The following is a 22,843-nucleotide window of genomic DNA, read 5'->3' on the forward strand; positions in this document are numbered from 1 at the left end:
TCTTAATTAATTTGAATTTTTTTTTCTTGCAGTATTAAATTCCTAGGTAAATTATAAATTTGTGAATTGTAATATTCATTTAAGTGGCCAGCACTAAGCTACCTACCTAGTTACTCAAAATGAATTCAATATTTTATAATCGAATTCGTTTATAATTATTCGTAATCAATTAATCAATTAAATTAGCTTATAATAGAATATACAGCGTAAAGTTATAGTAGCTAATTATTAAATCTTCCAAGTTAATATATTATAAAAATATTTAATTTCAAAGGCAATGTTAAATGAGTCTCTGTTTTATTTTAACAATCAAAAGAACCAGACATTTTATTCAGTGAAATCTCATCAAGAGATAAAATAGATAAATAAAACGGAGGCTAGTTTTGAAATTAATGAGAACAGGACTCATGTAATTTTTTCCATCTTTTTCAAGATTAAGTAAGAAGTTGACGATAGAATCATTGAAAAATAGAACGCTTTATAACTTTATGAACCATCAGACATGGAGGTGACAACTTTCCAAATTTATAGCTCAGTATTTGTAATGCAATATACAGATTATCAGCCATTACCTTGAAAAATTCTTTCTCATCTCATCCTCATTATTTTCGGTTTATCCATCAAGCAATTCCCAACATGTGTAGACTTAAGTAAGCAGTAAAATGATAACTGATGTAAAGTCATTTTACATTATATTATCATACCAATTAGTCTGATCTCTTCATATTGAGAAACAGAAATAATTATTCGTCATAAAGATTCAGCAGTAATCTATCTCATTGCCAAATGAATAATAATATTTGTGAATTTTTGTCTGATACGTCTTATACACGTGTAAACATCTTTTATTATAAATCGTTTGTGATATTAGTAATGTGTAAACTACATCGGAGTTCAATTAAATAAAAATTGAATTTCTGATAGATGATTCTCATGCATGCCACAACATTATGAAACATATAAATCATAATAACAACAGTAGATATTATGCATAAGTTTGTTTGCATAAAACAAAAATCAAAAAGATATGATTTTCAACAAACAGTAACACACCATTGATTTCATCGTTTTCTGTTTTCTTTGTTTTCTTTTTTGCCTTTTTTTTTATAACTTTTGTTGTATTTTTATTTTTTTCTTCATGATCCTTGGGTCAAGATGCACAATTTTGTAACGAGGTATACTAGACCAATAGTCTATGTGTTAATGTAAACAATGTCTTCATGTACTTTGGTACTGCTACCAGACATTTGCAGACAAAAACTCCATGGCGACCTAGAGTAAACGGAATTTCACATCACTTCACGTTACTGTTATCATTATCAGCTCTCTGTGTCAACGTCAAACATTTGGATGGGACTACGATCATTTCAATTATTTTCACAATTTTCTAACACTACTCTTGCTAGAATTTCGAAAAAGTTTCGTATAATCATTAATTATTACTTATCAGATAATTGAGGTGATGACAGATTGTATGAAGTCTATTCTATCATTTATCCAGGCATTCAAAATATGACGTTTATTCCGTTAGAAAACAGAATTTATTTTTTGCATCACTGTCACGTTAGATATAGATGATTTGTATAAAAGAAAATTAAACTACGTGCACCTTGAAACAAAAATCTTACAATGTCAAAGAAGCAACTTAAGAGGAACTTAAGAAAACTCAGAAGCAATTAAATCAATCGATAACTCTAATTAAACTTAATTATAGGCCTACTGGCTACTGCCATGTAATCCAATAATATTAACAATAATAATAATTATTATTATCATTATAATGTGTTGACCGACGTGAAAAATCTCAAACAAAAACCAGACTACTTTCTAATGGCGACCACTATATGAAAATTATATTATTATTATAACTATCACGTAATAATATAAATTTTTAATAAATGTAGCAATAGTAATATTACTTCAGTAGTATTTCTCACTAGACACGATTCAACATATAGAAAGTTTATCGTTATTATTATTTATAATTATTATCTTAAAGCTGTCTAAGGACTCTCTGCGTGGCAGGAGTTAATTTTGTTTATTTTTATATTAATTTGTTTTACATGTGTGTTTCAGAATTTAATTTTTGTATTTTGTTCCTGCGTTATTTTTATTAATTTATTTTTTGTTTTTTTTTTTAAACATTTTTCTTGTATTTTCTTAACAGGTATCTTGTCCTTATTCAGGTAGATGTTCGTTACTGCTTAGAAATTTGTATATATAGTCATAGATCACAATGTCATACCAGCTTAGAACTATCGATTCCAACTTCTCATGGTGACTTTCATTAGCCAATTAAATTTCATTATTTTCATGTTATTGAATTGATATTAATTTTGGTAGTAACAAATATATATATAACATATATATCCGTATTGTATATACCAGGCAACAAGACCATGCACTGCCTATCTTAAATTTTTGAGTACTTCATATTACGTCAATGACGGAATAACGGAATAAAGGTACACAATAGTGTATGGTAGCAGCTTAATTCATGTCCAATTCCCCTACATATACGTTTCCACCTTCGTATACTTCTTTTTACTAAGAGGCGCTGTCACAGTTTCATTTAGGGTCTTTCGTTTAGAGTCACAAAACCAATTCCCCAAAGATTGTGAAATTGTATCACGCCATTATCATTTGAATGAAACAGGGTTTAAAAAAATTCTACTACTGTTTATCCTATTCCTCTACTGTTTTTGATGATTTTGGTGTGCGTGTTCGTTTATCTGTTACAGGAAAAACTGAAAACTGAAGACAAATTTAACTTATTATCGCGTTTCAAATAAATATTTAATGTTGCTGAATATGATCCAGTGAAAACTGGAATGAGTTTTACAGAATAGAATTTTTTCTCAACGACGTTGGAAATAAGGAAAAAAAAGTTTCACCTTATAGAACTATGTCTGATGCGCATGACTCAACAGCAGGTTGCGTATAATGTCGTTATGGAAAGTTATCATAATCTCACTTTCCCTGCAATAGATCACCAAATAGAAGCATGCATGTGTTGAAAGCAATTGATAGTGATCAAAAAATGTTTAGAATGTGATCGAACTAGACTGTATCAAGGATGAGCTTTGTAGGCATCACACACATGCTTGCAGCATGAGTTTAACACTGCATAGGCAGGGTAATAGTGGGTCTTTGCATGACGAAATTTTAAACGTATATACTCAGAGAAAGCAAAAATAATTAGGTCAGTTTTTGTTTTTTCGACTGAACAAAAACTGGCGAATATACAGCAGGTTTAAAACTACCACAGTATGACGTTACCCATGTTAAGGCATTTCTACATATTATGAAATCAGTGAAATTCAATTGCTTGTAACACCTGAAACTATCTCTTTTGGTGACTAAGAAAAAATACATCCTAATTATTTAGTGTTCACTCTCAAGGGTGGACTTGAATCGAGCTCCTACTATACATACAAATGTTATAAAATTGATTCGTCAAAACAGTGGCGTGTATATCAAATGAGATTACCAGGAAAGAAAACAAACAATATAATTTCCCACGTTTGAAAATGTAGAATGAAAATATTATGTAAAGACATGTATAACTCGTTTCATAGTTTGAAATTTATTCACATATAGATATTTCCGTATGCAATTAATACAATAAAATTTTTAATCTACTCATTTGTCAAATTTAAAATGGACAGTAGTCTTGAGTTGTTGAGCTATATCCGTACCTCTCAATTTCTTGTAATTAATGAATTTATGAATATGACTCCTACACTATTGAATTCAGACCAGCCGAAATTTAATTTTGAAAATACGAAAAAAAAAAACAATCGAAAAAAGAACAAATGCTTAATTACGATAGATATATTATTGCTAAGAATAGAAAATAAATAGAATATATGTATTCATCTCTCCCAAAATAAGGTGCATTCGATGCACAATTTTGATAAATCTAATTAAATCTTCCTATTATTGTTCATAATAACAATTCTTATCGCACCAATTGAATGATCATCGCAATGAAAGCGTGTGTCCAATGATATAAAGAAAGAAAAGAAAAATATACGTATATATTTTTTCCTTCTTGCTCAGAAAATAATGATAAGCATAGCATGCAGTATTTATGGAAGTTTAGCAATTTGAAGATAACTCGAAGTTTCCCTTTCTGTTTTTTTCAATCCATTTGTCTTTCGTACTCAAGTACATTCAGGTTTTTTGCGTTTTCAGACTGAAGTCTGAGGGCCTAAGTATCTGTAATAGTTTTAATCGATTTGGTTATTCCTTAAATTCACAGAAACTTAGGTCCGCATGCGTTGGCATTTCGTTACAATATAATATAGATTCTATATAAATAATATGCATTCATATAATATACCTAGTATGCGGTTGCATTGAACGTGACGTCACGTAGATAATATTTTAGGTACACCGTACACACCATTGCACACGTAATTGTTTCTTTTTTCTTCGTCTGATCTATATGTATACATATGTATGTACCGGTATGTAATGACCTATTTTTTTTCCTTAAATTTTTTTCTTTCTTAGTACAATTCGGTGGAACGTAATATATAAATATAATATATATATTATATAAATTCATATCGGTTTAATTTTTACTTTCCTATATAATATAACATTATTTTAATCATAGAGATGTTATTTTACTTAATAAACAATTGTGGTGTGTGGTGTTGTTGTATGGTCTTGCATCGGAACCCTTCCTATGTAATTTTTAATTACTTAATTCATATTTGCAATTATAATTATCCAGCTTAATTTAATTTACTTTTACTTGAACTTTATTATAGTTAATAAATATTTAATGTGTGATCGGGAACTTGTTTCAGATAAAAAAAAAACTTTAGGCTTGTCAGAATTACAGAATTTTTATAAGTTTCTCATGCTGAAACAAGCGTCAAAACGTAAAATGGTGCGATTTTATATATCGTTAGGGTATGCAGTACTTGCGTTGTTGTTGTTGTTATTGTTGTTCTTTTTATTGTTCTTCTCCTGTATGCGCTCGTAATAATTATTAATAACAACTATATATCCATAAATTCTGAACAATCAAATTCAATTGTAACGTAATCTTTGCTACAGTTCATTTCCTAACAGGAATCCATTATATTTCTTTTTAAGTGAAGCGATTTTAAAAAGTCGAATCTACTAATTAAATACTACGAAAAAACAGTGTACGTTTTTAACTCATTACACAGATGACGCTAAGAATCAATGAATGTATCAAGCATAACAAACATATAAACGGGATGAAACAGAAAAAAAAAACAAATTTGAATTGGTTCACCTGGTTTGCAAAATCGCGTGGTTGACTGTCATCTAAATGGCGATAAGTTTCATTTTAAATCTTATCGGGTAGTTGTAGAAATTAGATACATTCAAATAAAGTTGGGATTTGATAAAAATCAGTGTGTCTATTACGATGTTAGAATTGCAGTATTATTTTGAACATTTCGAAGTAATAAAAAAATACAACAAATAAAAGAATATTGTTGAATTTTTTTGATAGTAATTTGCGAAACGTATGTATGGTAATTGACTGGACTGCTTACCAGGAAATGAACAGTAATAGTAATACTATCTGCATCTATTAATTCCGCGTAATATTCATATCTGTTTAGGTAATTAATTCTTTTGTTTCATAGGTAGCGTAATATTCAGTTTCTATGTACATGTTTGGGCTGGTACTATTCGTAATTTCATCGTTATCAACCTCTGTTCGAATAGATCCGAAAATTGATTAACATTATTTCATAATCGATCCTCTGTCTTCACCGTTCTGGTATCGATGATATAAACTGTGCAGAGTTTAAATTTTTTTTTCCCTCTTCAACGGTTTCAGAACGAGTTATCGTTTTAATTCAAAAGTTAAAGTTAAAGTCTTTTTCACTTGAGTAGTGGGGAGTCTAAATTAGGATTAGGCTGTTGAGACGAAGAGGGTGATGGTACTTGCGCCACCATTGTTTTTCCATCTGCCAGATTGTTTCCACCAATTCCACTACTACCACCACCACCGATCCCAACTCCTCCTCCACCTCCACCTCCTCCTCCTCCTCCCTCCTTCATTTTTTCACAATAGTCCGCAAATATGTCTCTGAATCGTCCCCATGACTTCTCTGGTACGGTAATCGCTGTTCTAAAGTTCGTTTTCACCTAAACATCACCATTTAAATATCAAATTGAGGTGAAAAAGGTGTTTTTTTTTAAATCTTAGTATATAAATTCAGATTTTAATGGATTTTCTTAATGAAAAATATTTGATTGTTTTCAGGGTCACCACTAACTTTGGATTGTAATTTTCCAGATACTTTTTGTGTCTATCAAAATCAAAATAATTATCGAAAGCATGTAATCAATTGTTGTAAATTACTTTCTATTAATTTGAAAAATTTTGTGCATCACTCAATTGTTTCTCTACAATTATAATATTTGGAACAATATAAACGTTTGAGATATTCAAATTAAAAGTTTTTCAGAAATTTAACAAAATTTCGTCATTTTACTATGATTTGTCCAGGTAAAACTCTAACCCCTGACTATAGCAGGTTTCTCAGCTTTTCTGATAGAGTGGCAGCCTCGAACTGTTTTTTTTTTTTTTACATTAGTGTGAAGTCGATACGAGATTATTTATCATCGGGTAGTGTGATTCGAAGTACTTTTCAATTCCACATTTGCAATGAACCAACGCAATATATGCGAAAGTAATACCTAACACAACAAAGAACAGAGTACAGTTAAGTACTCTTAGTACTCTAAGTATAGGTAAAAAATTAATATATGGAAATGATTATTATGTAACAAAAATAATTATTTTTCATACCTCCGAAATTCTCATGTAAATGCCACGATTATTTTGACCAATATCGAAGTAGAAATTTTTATTATCAACACGCATATAACGCCCCTCTGGTAAGTCGCCTTTGAATCCACCATCGTCTGTACCAAATTCTTCTAGTAGGTCTGTCAATGCGTCACGAAATTCTATCATCCCTTGCGCTGGTATTGCTATCTGCGACCTTGGTCCACCCCGTGTTATCGTTTGAGACACCTAAGACATTAAAGTATTATACTTTGTTGAAATTGAATTTTCTTTTTCGCCTCATTTACCAATAGCTGTATTACTTTATGGTTATTAAAATAATATGATTTGGGTTTTTTAGTAAAATTTGATTAAATTTCATTTTATTTCAAGTCGCCGAGCTACCATTGCCAGAAAAAATTCGATTAATACGTTAGTCCGAAAGGACATACATTTGACCCAAGTTGTATAACAAGTATATTACCTATATTTCAAACTATATGGGAATTACAAAAATTCTAATAATAATATGTTGCCATTCATTTCAGACTCAGGTGCAGAACTGAAGCTTTATCATAAAAAAAGAATCTTATTTTTCATGCGAAATTGGTGATCCATTCGTAACGCTATGAATATAACATAAATAAAAATTGATGCACTTGAAAAAGTAATCAAATAAAATGGGTTACAATTAATTTTATACTCATAGAGAGTTTTGTCAATGTCGTTTGATAATTGTGTTGTCAAGTTACGTTTTTCGATTAGTAATTACTGTAATTACGGAACGAAAGGGTTACAAGATCTACAAATATTTTTGGCTAGTTCATGAGTCGCTATGAAACATTTATCACAGTGGATAAGAAAAGCGAACAGTAAGTATCGTTTATTGTATTATTTTATGCTTTCGTGCAATCGAATTATGTAAAAGGTAAATTCAATGTTTTCTAGCTCACTAGAATTTGTTTACTAGAACAGTGTTTCGACGATGAATTTGCCTATCCTGTTCAGCGTAGAAGAACCGTCCAAAAATGGGATGTCTTAAGAGTTGTTAATAATTAAACCTTCTCAATGGAAATTTATGGCTCTTTCATATTTCATGTGTTTAGAGGATATTGCTTAATTGAAATGCAATACAATTAACTTCAATGGCATCTTTTAAACTGTTGTTTCATTATTCTTTATTTCTTGTTATACTATTTTGACCAAACAACAATAGATTTTTACGTTTTTAGTTGTGAATGCGTAAGTTAAGGCGATTTCGTGTGTAAAGTTTTTGTTATTAACGGAAAAGATCGGGACAAAATCCATTAGCATTAGGTGATTTACCAATAAAAATTTTATTTCTGAACACAATGAGTTCTGAATGATTGAAATTGTTCTAATGATACGTTTTTGGCATTGTAATAATGACACAATGTCTGTAACAGGTAAAATTCGTGAGTTCTATAGCTTATTCTATTTCAGAGTATTCATTAGCGCTTTCCATCACATGATATGATTTTACGATAAGGCACCTAATTTTGTTAAGCTTTGTAAGCTGGGCCCTTCAAGATAATATAAATAAATGCATGGAAGGTTAAGCATGTAACTATAAATATATTAAGGAATAAAAGCAAGTGCAGAAAGTTGCGTGGTAAGTTTGATTAAAATCTATGCAAGTAGATTCCTACTATTTATTATAGAAAGTTGTATACTTAATGGTCGGTACATACAGGGTGACTCACCCTCAGGAAACGGCCACGTGAGTTTTCCTTGAGGTCAAGATAGTACCGCCGATTATCTTTCACCATCATTTCTGACTTGAGTTTTCCGTCGTCCGGCACGTTGTCTGGATTTGGGGGACCTGATACATACAATGACTACATAGTAGCAGACAATCTAATAGAATATCACAAGCTTATTCTAAATGCACTGACTTTTCAATAGTATTCAAGTTCCAAACAAACCTAACGATGCGTAAAAGTCACTGAATGTGGAAAGGTGATCTCGAAATTCAGAAGCTGTGCTCAATGCCAGAAAAATCTGGCTTCTCCGTCCATCAGCTCCAATCTGTTAATAAAACCACAGTTATCATTTTGATGAATTTTCAAGACATGATCACACTGTGCTAGTGACATACATGGCTAGATAGGTGCCTCCGTTGCTACTTTCAAATCTAGTAAAGTGTTATGAAATTAACATTCTTCAATAAATAGCAACGAATTTCTATTAAACTGCTACTAGGTAAATTGATGCAGTCCACTTTTGGTAATGACTTCTAATTAACAATCTATGATCGCATCGTATGAAAACAACACTCCGTTAAAATTTTTTTTTTTATGAAAATCACAGAGAACATATTTTCTCTCGGAATAGAAGGAACTATATTAGCAATCGACGTGTGATTAACATGTGAAACATTTTCATTAGGGTTGTCTTATTTAAGGCTCGGGTGAATATTTTATCATTCATTCTCAAATGGGCGCCGAATAATTAAAAAAAAAAATTCCCTGATTTTTTTAGTTTTTTATCTCAATTATAACCCCAGCCTGTAAGAGGGTGGATTTCTCCATTTAAAATACACGTCTTTCGGCTATAGTCTTAGTATATATTTTATTGTAAAAGTAATATCTTTCAACAAAATTTGTAATCGCAGGAATGCACATCAGACAATCTAGACAAATTGCACACCCTCCAAGTCTAAATTTCTTTTCATTTAAAGGGTGTGCAATTCGTCTAGATTGCCGCAGTTACCAATTTTGTTGAAAATTATTACTATTATAATAAAATATATATTGAGACTATAGCTGAAAAAGGTGTGTTTTTAGTGTGGAGATCCACCTTCTTTCAGGCAGGGGTAGGAGTTGAGATAAAAATCTGAAAAAATTAAGGAATTGTTTTTGAATTACTTGGAGCTGATTTGAGAGTAGACGATAAAAAAATTCAACGAGTTCTAAATAAGGACTACCATAATATTCGTATATACAAGATATAAAATGATAATGTATAGGTATAAGTCAGTAGTATGTAGTGATAAATTGTTATAAGTGATGAAAGAAATAATTTAAAATACATGAATTTGTAAGTAATTGTATACCTCAGCAACTTTGATGAATCTGCCACGTCTGTTTTGTTTCACATCCAGATAGAATCTCTTACTTTGAATTTGTAGCATCTTTGTTGCCAGTTCTTGTTCACCCTGTTGGCCTTGTTGGCCTGTAATTATGAGAAAAAAATTTATGTGGCAGTGTTTATCGAGTTATATGAAAATTGGTCAATACTGAGTAGAAAGAAAAACCTGGTGATATTAAATTTCAGGATTTTTTATAACAGAAGTCTCCGAAATTTTCAAAGACATCAAAATCTTAAGTAATTGACAAAATACTCAAATCTCATAGCATCGATGATTATTGTGAATGAGTTGATAATAACATGTTTGTTTAACACTCAGTTCCAAAGTGTTAGCATCCTCTTCGAATCAACACCCATCCCATGATAATTTGAAGAAATATTTGTGGCAAAGCCGGAAAATTTAAGAGTTAAGGAGAGAAACAGCCGAATCAAACGGATCAAAACTATCAAAATGAAGTTGGTAACGTTATTTTAACGATTCGCGTTTCGGAAAAATCAGTTATTTCGCAATATTAGGAATGTCTGACAACTCGGTCAGAATTATAATGAGGAAAAATATGTTATGTTGACGTTATTAACTTCATCATATTGAAGTTAGTAATATCATCGTAATAATTCATGCTGAATAAAAACCGTTGTTTCGCGGTTTTGGAATTGTCTAAAATGCAGTAAACCGTAATAAAACAAAACATTCACATGTGAAATCTTAGGTCCTTAAGAATAATTGTAAAATTAGAAAAATAATAATTTTCTCCCCAATGTTTCGTTACGATAACGTTACTAACTTCAACCTAGTCTAATTTTAGCATTTTTCAAGACTAGGGTAATGCGGAGATGGTGGGGGTGTAGACATTCGTTGGGGTAGGACTGGTACTTTGTAATACCTAAGGCAGACCTCTGCTGCCCTTAACTGATCAATAACAGCTGCACGCCAGGTCAACGACCCCTTTTCCATTCACCCTTGCAAACTCGGTTCCAACAATCTTCCGAAATAATAAAACACCTATGACAATGCTTGACCTTCTCCACACGAGTTCTTGGACTATCAAAATTTGATAAAAGCGATTGCCGAAAACGGTAGGCCAAAAATCGATACCTTTGGAAAATTCTACCACGAGATAGTCGTAAGTCAAGTGTATACCAAATTATCATATTCGAGGATCTCACCTTCTAAAATACAAAAGTAAAGATTACTGTAGCTATAAACTTATGTTTAGATGTTAAAGTATTCAGAAAACTATTTTTTAGAAACCCACTCAAACCCCACTTTTTTCCGTCATGTTGGCATTGATAAATATTCAATTTCACAACAATGGACTGTCATAAATTGTGATCAACAAATGCCAATATTGAAATGAATACTAAAACAAAAAGAAAATCCAATACAGTGAATTTGTAGAAAATAGTCTTCAAAATAAAATGAGTTATCGTAGGGTGAAATCGAACGAACCTACCAAATTCTGAACCGTTTTGAAATGAAATATCGATATCTAGGCGTTCGTTTATCGTTACAGAATTTTCTATTTTTCTGATTTCAAAGAGATGTTAATACATTTGATAAATATTCAATGAATAGCTATTCCGCAAAGTAAAAAGGAAAAGTACCGATGTTTGACTACTCGATCACCTTAACGTTTTTTTTTTTTTTAATATGTATTTTCGTAAAACGCTAGTAAGTGAATAAATAATGACTACAGGTTCCCACTGAGCAGATGTTGAACTGTGAATTCAACTCGTGCATATTGATATTATATATTGACATTAATGTTTCGCTTTTGTTTCTACAGAATTAGTTCTTAATAAGTTATAGTTTTTACTGATTCATAATCGAAGATACAATTGAATATCAGTAAAAAATGATGATACCAAGCTTTGCAATAGATATAACTGAAGTGTTAGTAGGCTTAAATTTGATTTTCCAAGAACTAAATCATGTCTGAAATAAATTTTTAACGACAACAACGTACTTTTTAACTAAGGAAATGAAGAAATAAACAAATTACTATGATTTTATGTATCGTGTTCTTTGATGAACTCATGAGCAAAACAAAAAATGTCTAGAATAATTAAGGTACTTATTTGAAAAGAATTACATTGCGGAATAAAATCAACTATAATTTATCGAAATTCGTCGAACTGCATACTTTCAACATTTGAATAAAAACATTAGTCGTACTTTGCCACATCTCGCCCAATTTGACGAAACTGCATAGTAATGTGAATAAAAATGAAATAAAAAATTGAAAGGTAATATCATTAATTTTCAAGTTTATAATCGTACTTTTCTACCGAATAAATAAGATAGACGATGATCTTCTGAATGCAACGAGAGATTGTGGATTGAAGTCGAACAAATTTATCAAGATTTTTACCGATCCCGAAACGATTTGATACGAAGCATCGGTATCAAAGCCTTTATGTAAAACTTCAGTGCTTTTTGTGTTTGTATTTTCTAAGAATAATTTCATAAATACATAATAAGATTGATAAAAAGTATCAATTTTTGGCCAACCAAAATTGAAGTTTCGATGCAAATTCAATTAAGCATAATTCCTATTTAAATCAAGTATGTATATTTTTTCTACTAATTAAACCTCGAAATCCGTTTTTACGTACTCGATGGTTGTAGACCGCCCGGAATCGGTACAGGACTTAAATTGCCTTGGAAAATTCTGCTCTTGAACATCCTGTCGATGTTCGTATAATCGGAGTATCTGAGTCTGTTATACATGATTCACTTGTTTACGTACACGTTTGTTTTTATGAGATCACTTTTTCGCAACTATACATATATCGTACAATTTATTCGTAAAACCGCACTTCATAATCCCCCCCTATAATACAATATTTGCACCGTAAAAATTCAGCGAAAAAATTTGTCATTTCTAAACTGCACGTATCAAATTGTCACATCATCTTCATACTCTCATATTTACGTTGTGTTTGACTGTTCATCGAAGGTAAGGTTTTTTTTTTGATGCAACATTTTTTAAATCTCAATCAAACTTCCACATTTTATGGATCTTGAAGTCGATTTATCTGAACGATGCGTTTCAATCCGACGTGAAAAACAAATTTTGAAAATTATCTTCGAACTATTATTTGAACTATAATTATTACCTATTATAATACATTCTCGATGGTTTTTGGGTAAAAAATTAACGTTATATTTGAATAAATCAAAGCTCAGTCGTATTCGGTATTACACTTGTAATTCATCTACCGTCTATCGGGGTATAAAATCAGATTCGCTAGTTTGACGCCGACAGGATTGAATAATCAATAACACAAAACAGAGAATCGACATTGGTCGAAGGAAGGAAAAATGTCAATGATATATTAAAATTGGACGAAACAATGTATCACGACAAATCAACAATTATCGTTACTAATCGATATACTCGGAAATGTGAATATATACTGTACGCCTATGCCACGAATTTCGTCTATCAGATTAACGACAGATTTAATACTAATGCCATTAACATTCGTTTTTAATTATTATCAACTTTATTGAATACATTTCCTGCATATTGAAATCATCGCGAGGATTTAATTTCTGCCGCGAGAGAAGAAACGTAGAATTTAATTTTTCAAATCGCCACTCAACAATCAAATTCACTCGTGCTTTTCATAAATCAAAATATAATCGTGTACACAGCACAATACTCTAATAAAGTAAAACTTTGAAACAATGCTATTTAATTTCAAAACACTAAATTCTGCCATGCGATTTTATTTCCTCACAATATTATGTAAAAAAATTTTGTGTATCGATGTACACATGACTGCTTGAGAAAAAAAAAAAAAAAAAAAAAACCATCACATAACGAAAGTGAAAAACGGTACAATTTAAGATTTTTTATTCCGCCTTACGATGAACACGCGTAAATTCGTTCATTATCTTGTCGCCTATTCGATAATATCAACGAGTATGAAGACACAGTTTTATAATGAGAATCCGTTACGGATCAACTGACGCGGATTATTATTTCACCGGAACCCGAAATCAGATGAAATCTTCGTTTTTATTCAACATCGAAACTGCAAAATACGAAGGAAAAGCTATTTCACGGGAATTCCAGGGAGGCTGCGACGAACGAGAGGATGTCGAGAGCCTCCAGACTGAGTGCATTGATCTCTGCGCCGACGACCTGCCTCAACGCGAACTGCATTTTCAACGCTAGTTCCGTATCGCCCCGGTTTTACCCCTTAAGTTGGTCAATCGATTTTCCGATTTATATTTCGAACTCACATCGAACTCAGGTTATATTGTAAAGAATTTATCTGCAGCCCCATATGTTTGCTAATTCTGTGCGTAAAAATAGTTTTCGTTGTCAGATAAGAGGTTCGACGATATTTGCCGAATCGTATTTACACCGTTCCAGCAACGAACTGTACCATTCCTGCTACAGTTTGCTTGCACTGTCTTTACTGCGCCTGTGCACTTCACAGTTAACGAACGCAGCTAAATTCTGGCATTATTTTTCCGTCATTTTTCCCTCTATCTTCTATGAGAAATTTAACATGTGTCTATATATATCTGTAGATGAACGTGGATGAAAGATTATACGGAGAATTGATGGCGTTATTAAGTATTATTGTTATTATCATTTACAAATTGGGTTTGCCCTGTCGAATAAGGATCGCACCATTTAGGTCATTGAATTATTTTCAACTTTCTTCAAACTACCTTTCATTCTAAGTGAAATTTAATACTATTGTAACGTATTTAAATTAATCTACATAAAGATATAATATCGGTATCATATTAAAAAAAAAAAAAATAATAATAATAATAAAAATAATAAAATAACAATGCCGTAATTTAAACCCTTTTCTGCATAATAAGAAATAATGTGTGTGTGTGTGTGTGAAATTATGATAGACGTGACGTAAGCGTACATACTACAGCATCGTAAAAAAATAAAAAAAAAAAATAAAAAAAATCTTATCTCAAGCCGTAGGCTGACTATTCTTATCAAAAGTAGATTTCTAAAAGCCGTCTGAACGTAAAAGTAGGTTAATATATCCCCGGGCAGATGACACATGTTACCCGCGTATGATCTTCTCGCGCGAATTAATAATTAAGTAACGAATAAAGTCGAATTAACTGGTGAATTGATATTTCCAGCAAAATAAAGATAAAATTAATTATACCTTGTAATAATAAAATTACCTTCGGGATGCCAATATTGTATTTTTCCCATAGTATCGCCCCATCCGTTGGGTAATGTCTGCTGGTTATTAAGATTTTGGTTTAAATTTATCAATATTTCCCCCATCTTGCAGACCTTATTTGCAATATTGGAACTATAATATTATTCCGAATCACTCGACTTTACACTTTCACTATATACCATTCAACACCCACACGAAATTTTGTACACATACATGGCTAGACGTGCCGGTGGTTCAACGTGTATCTATACGCAAGATTTTCGCTTACAAAACTTATTCCGGGAACACGAAAATTCCTTCTTACAAACTATAGCACCACTTTCATAACACGAATACTGCTTTTTCTTTATACATATACGTAAGTATCCTTTTAGAAATAGTTCACGTTTTAAAAACTTTCTTTATTTCTTTCAGTATTGCGTAAAACATAAATTAAATTCACAATCAATTCATCATAACGATAAAAATGAACAATATAATATTTTGTTGAAATTTCAATTTAACGAAAAATCCGAACAAACAAACATAATAGGAATAAATTTAATAACAAATAGTCAAAAAGAAAGTCAGTAAAATTTTGTGAAATTAATTTCCAATTGTATAAAAGGCCATTTAAAACCAAATCGAGAGTTGTTAATAGAGAAAAAAAAATATATAATGAAAGAATAATTCTCGGTGAGATAGAACGAAGTCTAACCTCAACAAGAACAGTTCTGGTACTGAAAGCTGTGATACGGAATACGGCATACGGTTCGGTTCTCTTTGATGACACATCGTTTGCGATGAATGCTCCGTTGTGTCGTCAAACGCGAAATCGGTGACGTCCCGGTCATTCATGGTGCCCACTGTCATGCCTAAAGAATGTACGCGTCGCCTGGTTAACCGGCCAATCAGGGCCTTTAAAATCCTCGAACCACGTGACGAGTACCACGTGATACGCCGTGACGTCACCGCCAGCTGACAACCTATCCCCACCATCGTTCGAAATTCGAACGTTAAGAAAACGGTGAGGATTTTGTCTCTCCCTAAGCTCTTCGTTGCCATAACCTCACTCGTCTCGTTGAAATTTACAAGACTGATGACTGATGACTGCTTGGTGATTTATTATTTTGATGGATAATCGGTTAGACTGATATCGTCACCGAATCTTCGATGATATCGTATTCCATGCCAAAACCATACTGCATGTTAATTATCTCGCATAGTTTCGATGGTTTCATGACGTTGCGAGTGTAACGCCGCGCCGCCGCCGCCTCCGCTGCTGCCAGAAGAATGACGTAATTGACGCTGATACGCGATACAATCGGAATTCGAGGAAATCCGAATGCGAATACAAACAGGAAGGTGTATCCGACGACTTTCTGGGACGTTGATGATTCATCGATTATTTTTTTCAGCTTTGTAACCAATTCAGCGGGACTGAATTCAAACGATAAAAAATTTCTAAAATCGCTCTCTTTTCTCTGTTATATTAAAAACTGGAGTATGAACACTTGTGCGAAGCGAACAATTTACTCAGATTTCATTTGGAAATTTTAGTGGCTAAGCACCGCAAAGGATTAATTTTTACAGCTCATCGCTACTTTGGAGCATTATTTATGTAAAAGGTCCATTTTCCAAGGTGCAAAAATGTGCTGATAAATGGTATAACAAATTCGATATGCATACAGATCTATAAATAAAAGTAAACGTTACATCAGGACTGACGTGCTATTTTAACAAGTCTTTGAACTTCTTCCAAATGCTTTATGAAAATATTCCTCTTCGTATCTACACATCACTTACCGGAATCAAAATCTGCTCCACCAGTCTCCGTACTGCCTGGTCCATATTCTAAAATAAAAATGAGAATTATCAACAGTTGATCAAACCTATTAGAGCTATAGAGTTGTGGAATAAACGGTTATTCTTCGTTATGTAAAGATCAGGGCCAGTGATTCAATGGGAACATGAATTCCAGTAGAATTAATTTTCCAACAATTATATGTTACTATTCATAATTGTATTATACTTAGTCATTATTTTTACTAATAGTTCAGAATCTGATTCAAGACTTTCATTCGCCTTTAAACCAAAATATACAATTTGTAGTAGCATAAATTAAACATCAATAAGTTGTATCGGGATATAAAGTTTAAGCTCTAAGATTCATAGAAATTATATGATAAGCCATTGAAAATAGTCCAATGATGTGTAATGATAAATGAAATTGGGAATAAAAAATTAAATTGATAGCGAATGATAGACTAGATGATATAGTTATACAGAGCGACAAATAATTATTTCTCCGTTAGAATACACAACCTAGCATGAGTCAGTTCTGAGTCAAGAAGTTATTTTTAATTCATTGTGAAAATATAGATTTTTACAAGAAACTGACCAAACCAATTGCAGGCGAACAATTATCTCTCAGTTTGATTACCATCTAAATAATCCATGGTAACAAAATAACGACAAAGTTTTGCTATGTTTTGTTATGTAAGAATATTTACATTTAAATTGTGAATCAATTGAAACCTACGCAAATAATAAAACCATGAAATGCTCCTAGCCTGATTTCTGACGGTTCAAACATTTTTTCTACCATAAATCTCTGCTGCAGCGTTTATAACAAGACAAGATTGTCACAAATCTCCATATTCGAGATTCCCTATAGGTTCTTATTATTTATCATCTCATATGTGCACCAAAATATAATGAATAAAGTCACAATAACTAAATTTTTGTTGTTGCTTTTGCCTTTGGGTAAAATGTAGAATTACTGACGAATCAGAACAGAAATAAAGTTGCGCTATATGAACGTGACATCAAGCTGAAGTTTGTAACGGTATCGTAATGATGCATGTTTAGAAAAACTTGTTGTTTTGCGAATTTCGGGTTACCTAAAATTTTGTAAACAGTTAATAAAGCATCGACAAAAAGGTACAGAACAGTAATTTTTATTTCAACGTTTCGATACATGAAACTCACTAACTTCAGCCTTGTAATTTGATGAACTTATCCATACCTCAGAGTTGATAAAAATCTGATTAATTTTCTTCAAAAGCTTTGCACAAGGCTGTATTGGTATTCTCGTAAACAAATATAATTTTTCTTTGCCATTTATTAAAATTAGCACTCTTACTCGATTCTATTCGCATTAGTAAAATAGAGAAAGTGAACCAATACATGTTACTTGATATCTATAATTAAAGTTTTATAATAAGTACTGAAGATAAGATTGCCATGCGCGCAGTGGGCGATACATTGTCATATATTTCGATGATATATCATGTAATAAAAGTCAAATCGTGTATGAAAGTATTTGTATTGTGAAAGATTTATTCTTAATAACGTTTCGCACTTTGCTGTCCCATGGGAGGTTAAAATTTGTGATGTTACTTTGGCGAAAAATCAAAAACCATTAGCTATTTTCCATCTTTTCTATCAGTTTGTCGGTGTCAAGGTTTTTTACAAGCAAACTTTGCATAATTCAAACCTGACGGATATTATAGAGTAACGATCGACATAAAATAAATCGTTAAATTAATATTTCAAGTTTGAACCTTGTCTTTTGGTATAGCATATATATGACTCTTGAAACTCGACTCTGAAGAAAGTCTCCAACAAATGTTTCGACCATCGTGTCATTGTTTTGTCATTCAAACAACTGAGAAAACAGAGGTACTCATTTTATTCTACACTACCTTGAATTCCTCTCCAATTGATAGCGTTTAAAATAAACGGTGGGAAAAATATTTCAAGATATGTAGTTCAAAAGGAAATTTGATGTGTTTCAAATCGACTAATTCTATGATATGTTGTAATTTTAGCCTGAATAAATAACATAATGAGTCAAATCAACCATAGCATAATTTTCTTGAAATGGATAAATTATATTTTTTGCAAACAATATGCGATCGAAATGTGGTACGAAATGATTTTGAGAAAATATGTGTATTGCTGTACGTAATACGATAAGTAATAATGGACGTTGAAGCGTTGCATAATAATTTTTAAGCAGACAGAGACTCTCCGTGTCTCCGCTTTGTTTATACAATACGAGATTGCGATAAATAACTGAAGAAGATGCACTAATAATAAAAGTCTGGAGAAGCATCGCACCTCCATAAGAAAAAGCTACTGTTGATTTCTTCATTTTCTTAGTTTTTAGTTGATGCATAAAAGTCATTTCCTTCATTACTTCGAGCACTGTTATATTCTTTACTAAGAAGCTCAGTCGTGTGTTTGTACAACTTAGTTAAACCCACAATTCCGTATGATAGGAGATCAAGTAATCAATCCTAGATTATATCTTTTTTTTTTAATATTGACGTTGAAATATCACGCTGACAAAAAAAATCTACTGCCGTTTAACATTTCCTCATTCCTCTAGCTTTTCTGGAACCAGATTTGAACTTTGTAATTGAGAACAATTTCACACACGTCTGATAGTGTTACAGAAATTTGAAGATTTTAGATATCTAGAATTTCAAAGGATAATTCTAGAATTGAATTAAACTAATAACGTTACAGAAATTAAACAAGAAAGGGTGAGAATTCACAAGGAAAAGAGTGTCCAAGGCTGTTACAATACAGTTTTAATAAAAAGTCACATCAATTACTCACGATTTTTGAATTACTCAAGTGTCTCAAGTTAAAAGAAAATACATAAGGAACACGAGGATTACAAATTATAGTATGTTATCAAAACAACTAATTCAATGACGATGAAAAATATAATGCTTTTGAAAGTTAATATGAAATTTGAAAGAAGTTCAATTAGGTTTTTTGACCAAGTATGTACAATGATTAAATTTCTATATGAAGTAAGTGCCTAAGAATGTAGCTTGCACCTAAAATCCCTTTCTGCGAAAGGTAATCAACATTGATAATTACAAAAGTGCAAAATTGTTACATTAGAGTAAATCCACTTGGGATAAGAATGATTGCGTTATTCAATAAATTTAAATATGGAACAACTTCAACGCGTTTTATATTTTTGCGTTAATTTTTACTACTCTTGCAAAACTGAAGTAACGATTAATAGTAAAAAGAAGCCGAAAGATCCGATAGTGAGATATGGAAAAATTATTACACAATTCCCTGAAACTTACGATTTGTTCGTTTATTTCTGACAGGAAGAACTTTGATTAAAGGTTTGATTGTAATTTATTGACTTAGTCAACTTTTACATGTGTGCAAAAAGTTTATTTCATATGAAAAAATACTCTACGCCCAACTGAGAAATCATTATTGGGTCAGATTATTATTTATTTGAGATCATGATTAACTAAAAACTACACGTATTAAATAAATATTGTTCACAAAATTGGGTTAAACGTTTTCTTGACGTTATTTGAAACAGATTTGTGACGAAGATTACATCCTTTAAAATAAAAAGAATTTGAATTGAGCGTACTACTTGGAAATATGCTTTTAAAACAGATCAATTACAGAATAAACGAGGTACAAAAAGTACCACTGAGGTCATTCAAGTTAAATATTTGTACAACAGTCATAATTGGCGAAAAAAAAAGAAAATGAAATAGTTAACAGGGAGCTCATTATTGTTCTTATTACCAGAAGCACGTGACTGGTTCCAATTTAGTGAAATGAATCTCATTTTGATCCCAAATGAATGCTTTACAAATCCTCTGGTCTCAATTTTTGGTAACTCTAATAAAACGCGATTATCCAAGTTAACTAGGAAATGGCCTAGTTTAGATTATCGAGATATTGGATAAGAGAACCCTGATTCTTAGTTAAATGACGCCACGTAATAAAAAGTATTAAAAATATAACAGAGTAACGCATATATTTTTACCTTCCTAAATACCACACAATATGTTGTTCCAACACGTTTATGTGTAAATCTGGTAGAAAATACCATTAATTTGAACATGAAACTGTGATTGGATTTTTCTAGAATCTTCATTCTGACAGATCTAATATACATTATACTTCAAAATTTTTAGCCATTGTTCAGATAAAGCAAGTTTTGTGTATTAACTGTATTATCAGAAAATAGTTGACTTCGTCTGATAATTTCATTTCTTCTTCCAAACAGACAATATTACAGAATCTGTTTGACATTATTGGTCTATTGTGATGTCGTATTGTTGTAATTTTCGAGTTGCCGTACCTCAATCAGTTTTCGAGATGTTAGAATATAAAAACAAGTCGATGCAATAAAATTGACGGTTTTCTAATTCGGGATCAAATTCTGAAGGCTGATCTAAATTAAATGCGAGGTCCGCTGCATTATTGTATAAAATGGTATTACTTTTGTTTATATATTTAGTTTTTAACCAACGGGTTACAATAAGCAATATTTGATTGACCGTAAAAAGAAGTACAAGGATTTATTACAGCTGGATATTAGAGGAAATAACAAATAGATTGGTGATGAGTAATAATAGAATTTCTTAAAGATTAAAGGCTAGATCTGAGAATGTGAAAAAGAAGTAGAACGTTTTGGGCTCGTAGTGCGTGGTGAGACAAATCATAGCGTGTTCTAAATACTTTAGCTGCTTTTTGAGGACAAGGGGATTTAGGGAGGGGATCACCCGTGACACGTGTGAAATTCGCGAGAGCTATAACCAAATGGACTTTGCGTTTAATGTGCTCCAGATAGATTGGCAAAAGTTACATCACAATTAATTTCTACGTATAAATATCGGCCGAATGGGTGCTAAATTTCGTCACTATTTTGAATAAAGCTCAGAGATAAAGAAGGGACTTGGACTTTCTGCCGAAGGACTATGAACGTCGTGCCGAAATCGAAGGAACATAAATTTGCGAATATTCAACAAGAGCCTCTCGGCGAAAGTTCGGCCATCTTGGATCCTTCAGCATCGAAAAATAGCGATTTTTTTATCACATCTGACAGAACGCCACGAGGCATTTAAATATTCATACGCGGTTTTGTTGCGCGTGAAATATTCGCCAAATATCAAGGCCAAGTTTCGTCGATAATCCGGCGCGCATCAGACCTCCGATACGTCTATAAACAACAAATATCCTAGACCCAAACTTGATGCGGGGAATACGGTATAATATCGTTATGCGAATACGTTATGTCGAGTTTCGTATCAGTTTTTCGCCGTTCTCTTACTTGGACGTTGATCGTCCAGGCTTTCCTGGTCCGACATTATTCTTCACGCGTCCCTCAACGTTTCGGCAGCGGGCCCGACGACCAGAAACCCCCAGCACTGAGCACAAGCCAGTCACGAAACCCAACACACCAACCAAACACCACTTGCAAATTTCTCACTTCACTCCACGGCACCACACTGCCCTCCTAATCGCACGCACGACCGGAACTCACTCTGCCGTCAAGTGTCAAACTTTATAATCTCAAATATCTGTCATATTTCAGAATAATAGCATTGATTCGCGGCAAATATTTAAACAGGAGCTTTACATTTTCCTTCAACTGTTTCAATATTTATAAATCACTTGTTGCGCGAGCTGAAATACTCGGAATATTCTTCAAATATAGAAGCGAAAACGTCAGGGATACGAGGAAGTGACGCATTTATATGCCGTCTGCTCGTTGCTAGGCTGGCTCCTGAAACAGTGCTGCCAAAACTATTTTCGTCGATCATATTCCACGCGCTACACAGCGGTGTAAATCTAAGGGTGAAAATTTATTTTTCACGCAATTTTCTTATTATTTTCACTTACGAAACTATTCATTTGTCCACCGTTCAATTCATCTTCGATTGTCACGCGATAATTCACTCGTTATAGTCCGAAATACCAATCACAAAACGTTCC

The 22,843-nt window shown here is 32.2% G+C and overlaps 1 protein-coding gene across 4 annotated transcripts; it reads right to left on the reverse strand.

Annotated features, from left to right (window-relative positions):
• Positions 1 to 3,567: 3,567 nt before the first annotated feature.
• LOC124416672 (transcriptional activator protein Pur-beta) lies at positions 3,568 to 22,480 on the reverse strand. 4 transcript variants are annotated; one of them, XM_046897947.1, is made up of 7 exons: positions 22,179 to 22,480; positions 16,868 to 16,915; positions 9,867 to 9,985; positions 8,737 to 8,839; positions 8,515 to 8,633; positions 6,812 to 7,039; positions 3,568 to 6,144 (listed from the first exon to the last, which is right to left on the reverse strand). In XM_046897947.1, the coding sequence occupies exons 1-7, from the start codon at positions 22,213 to 22,215 to the stop codon at positions 5,878 to 5,880; spliced, it is 921 nt and encodes a 306-aa protein (XP_046753903.1). In that variant the 5' UTR covers positions 22,216 to 22,480; the 3' UTR covers positions 3,568 to 5,877. The 4 variants fall into 4 exon arrangements, with proteins under 4 accessions (XP_046753903.1, XP_046753902.1, XP_046753901.1 ...); XM_046897946.1 differs by having other exon boundaries at positions 8,503 to 8,633; positions 22,179 to 22,476; XM_046897945.1 differs by lacking the exons at positions 16,868 to 16,915; positions 22,179 to 22,480 and adding an exon at positions 15,081 to 15,479.
• Between the last annotated feature and the right edge of the window lie 363 nt (positions 22,481 to 22,843).

The sequence above is a fragment of the Diprion similis genome, chromosome 2 (genome assembly GCF_021155765.1).
Source record: "Diprion similis isolate iyDipSimi1 chromosome 2, iyDipSimi1.1, whole genome shotgun sequence".
In the NCBI taxonomy this organism is placed as follows: Eukaryota; Metazoa; Arthropoda; class Insecta; order Hymenoptera; family Diprionidae; genus Diprion; species Diprion similis.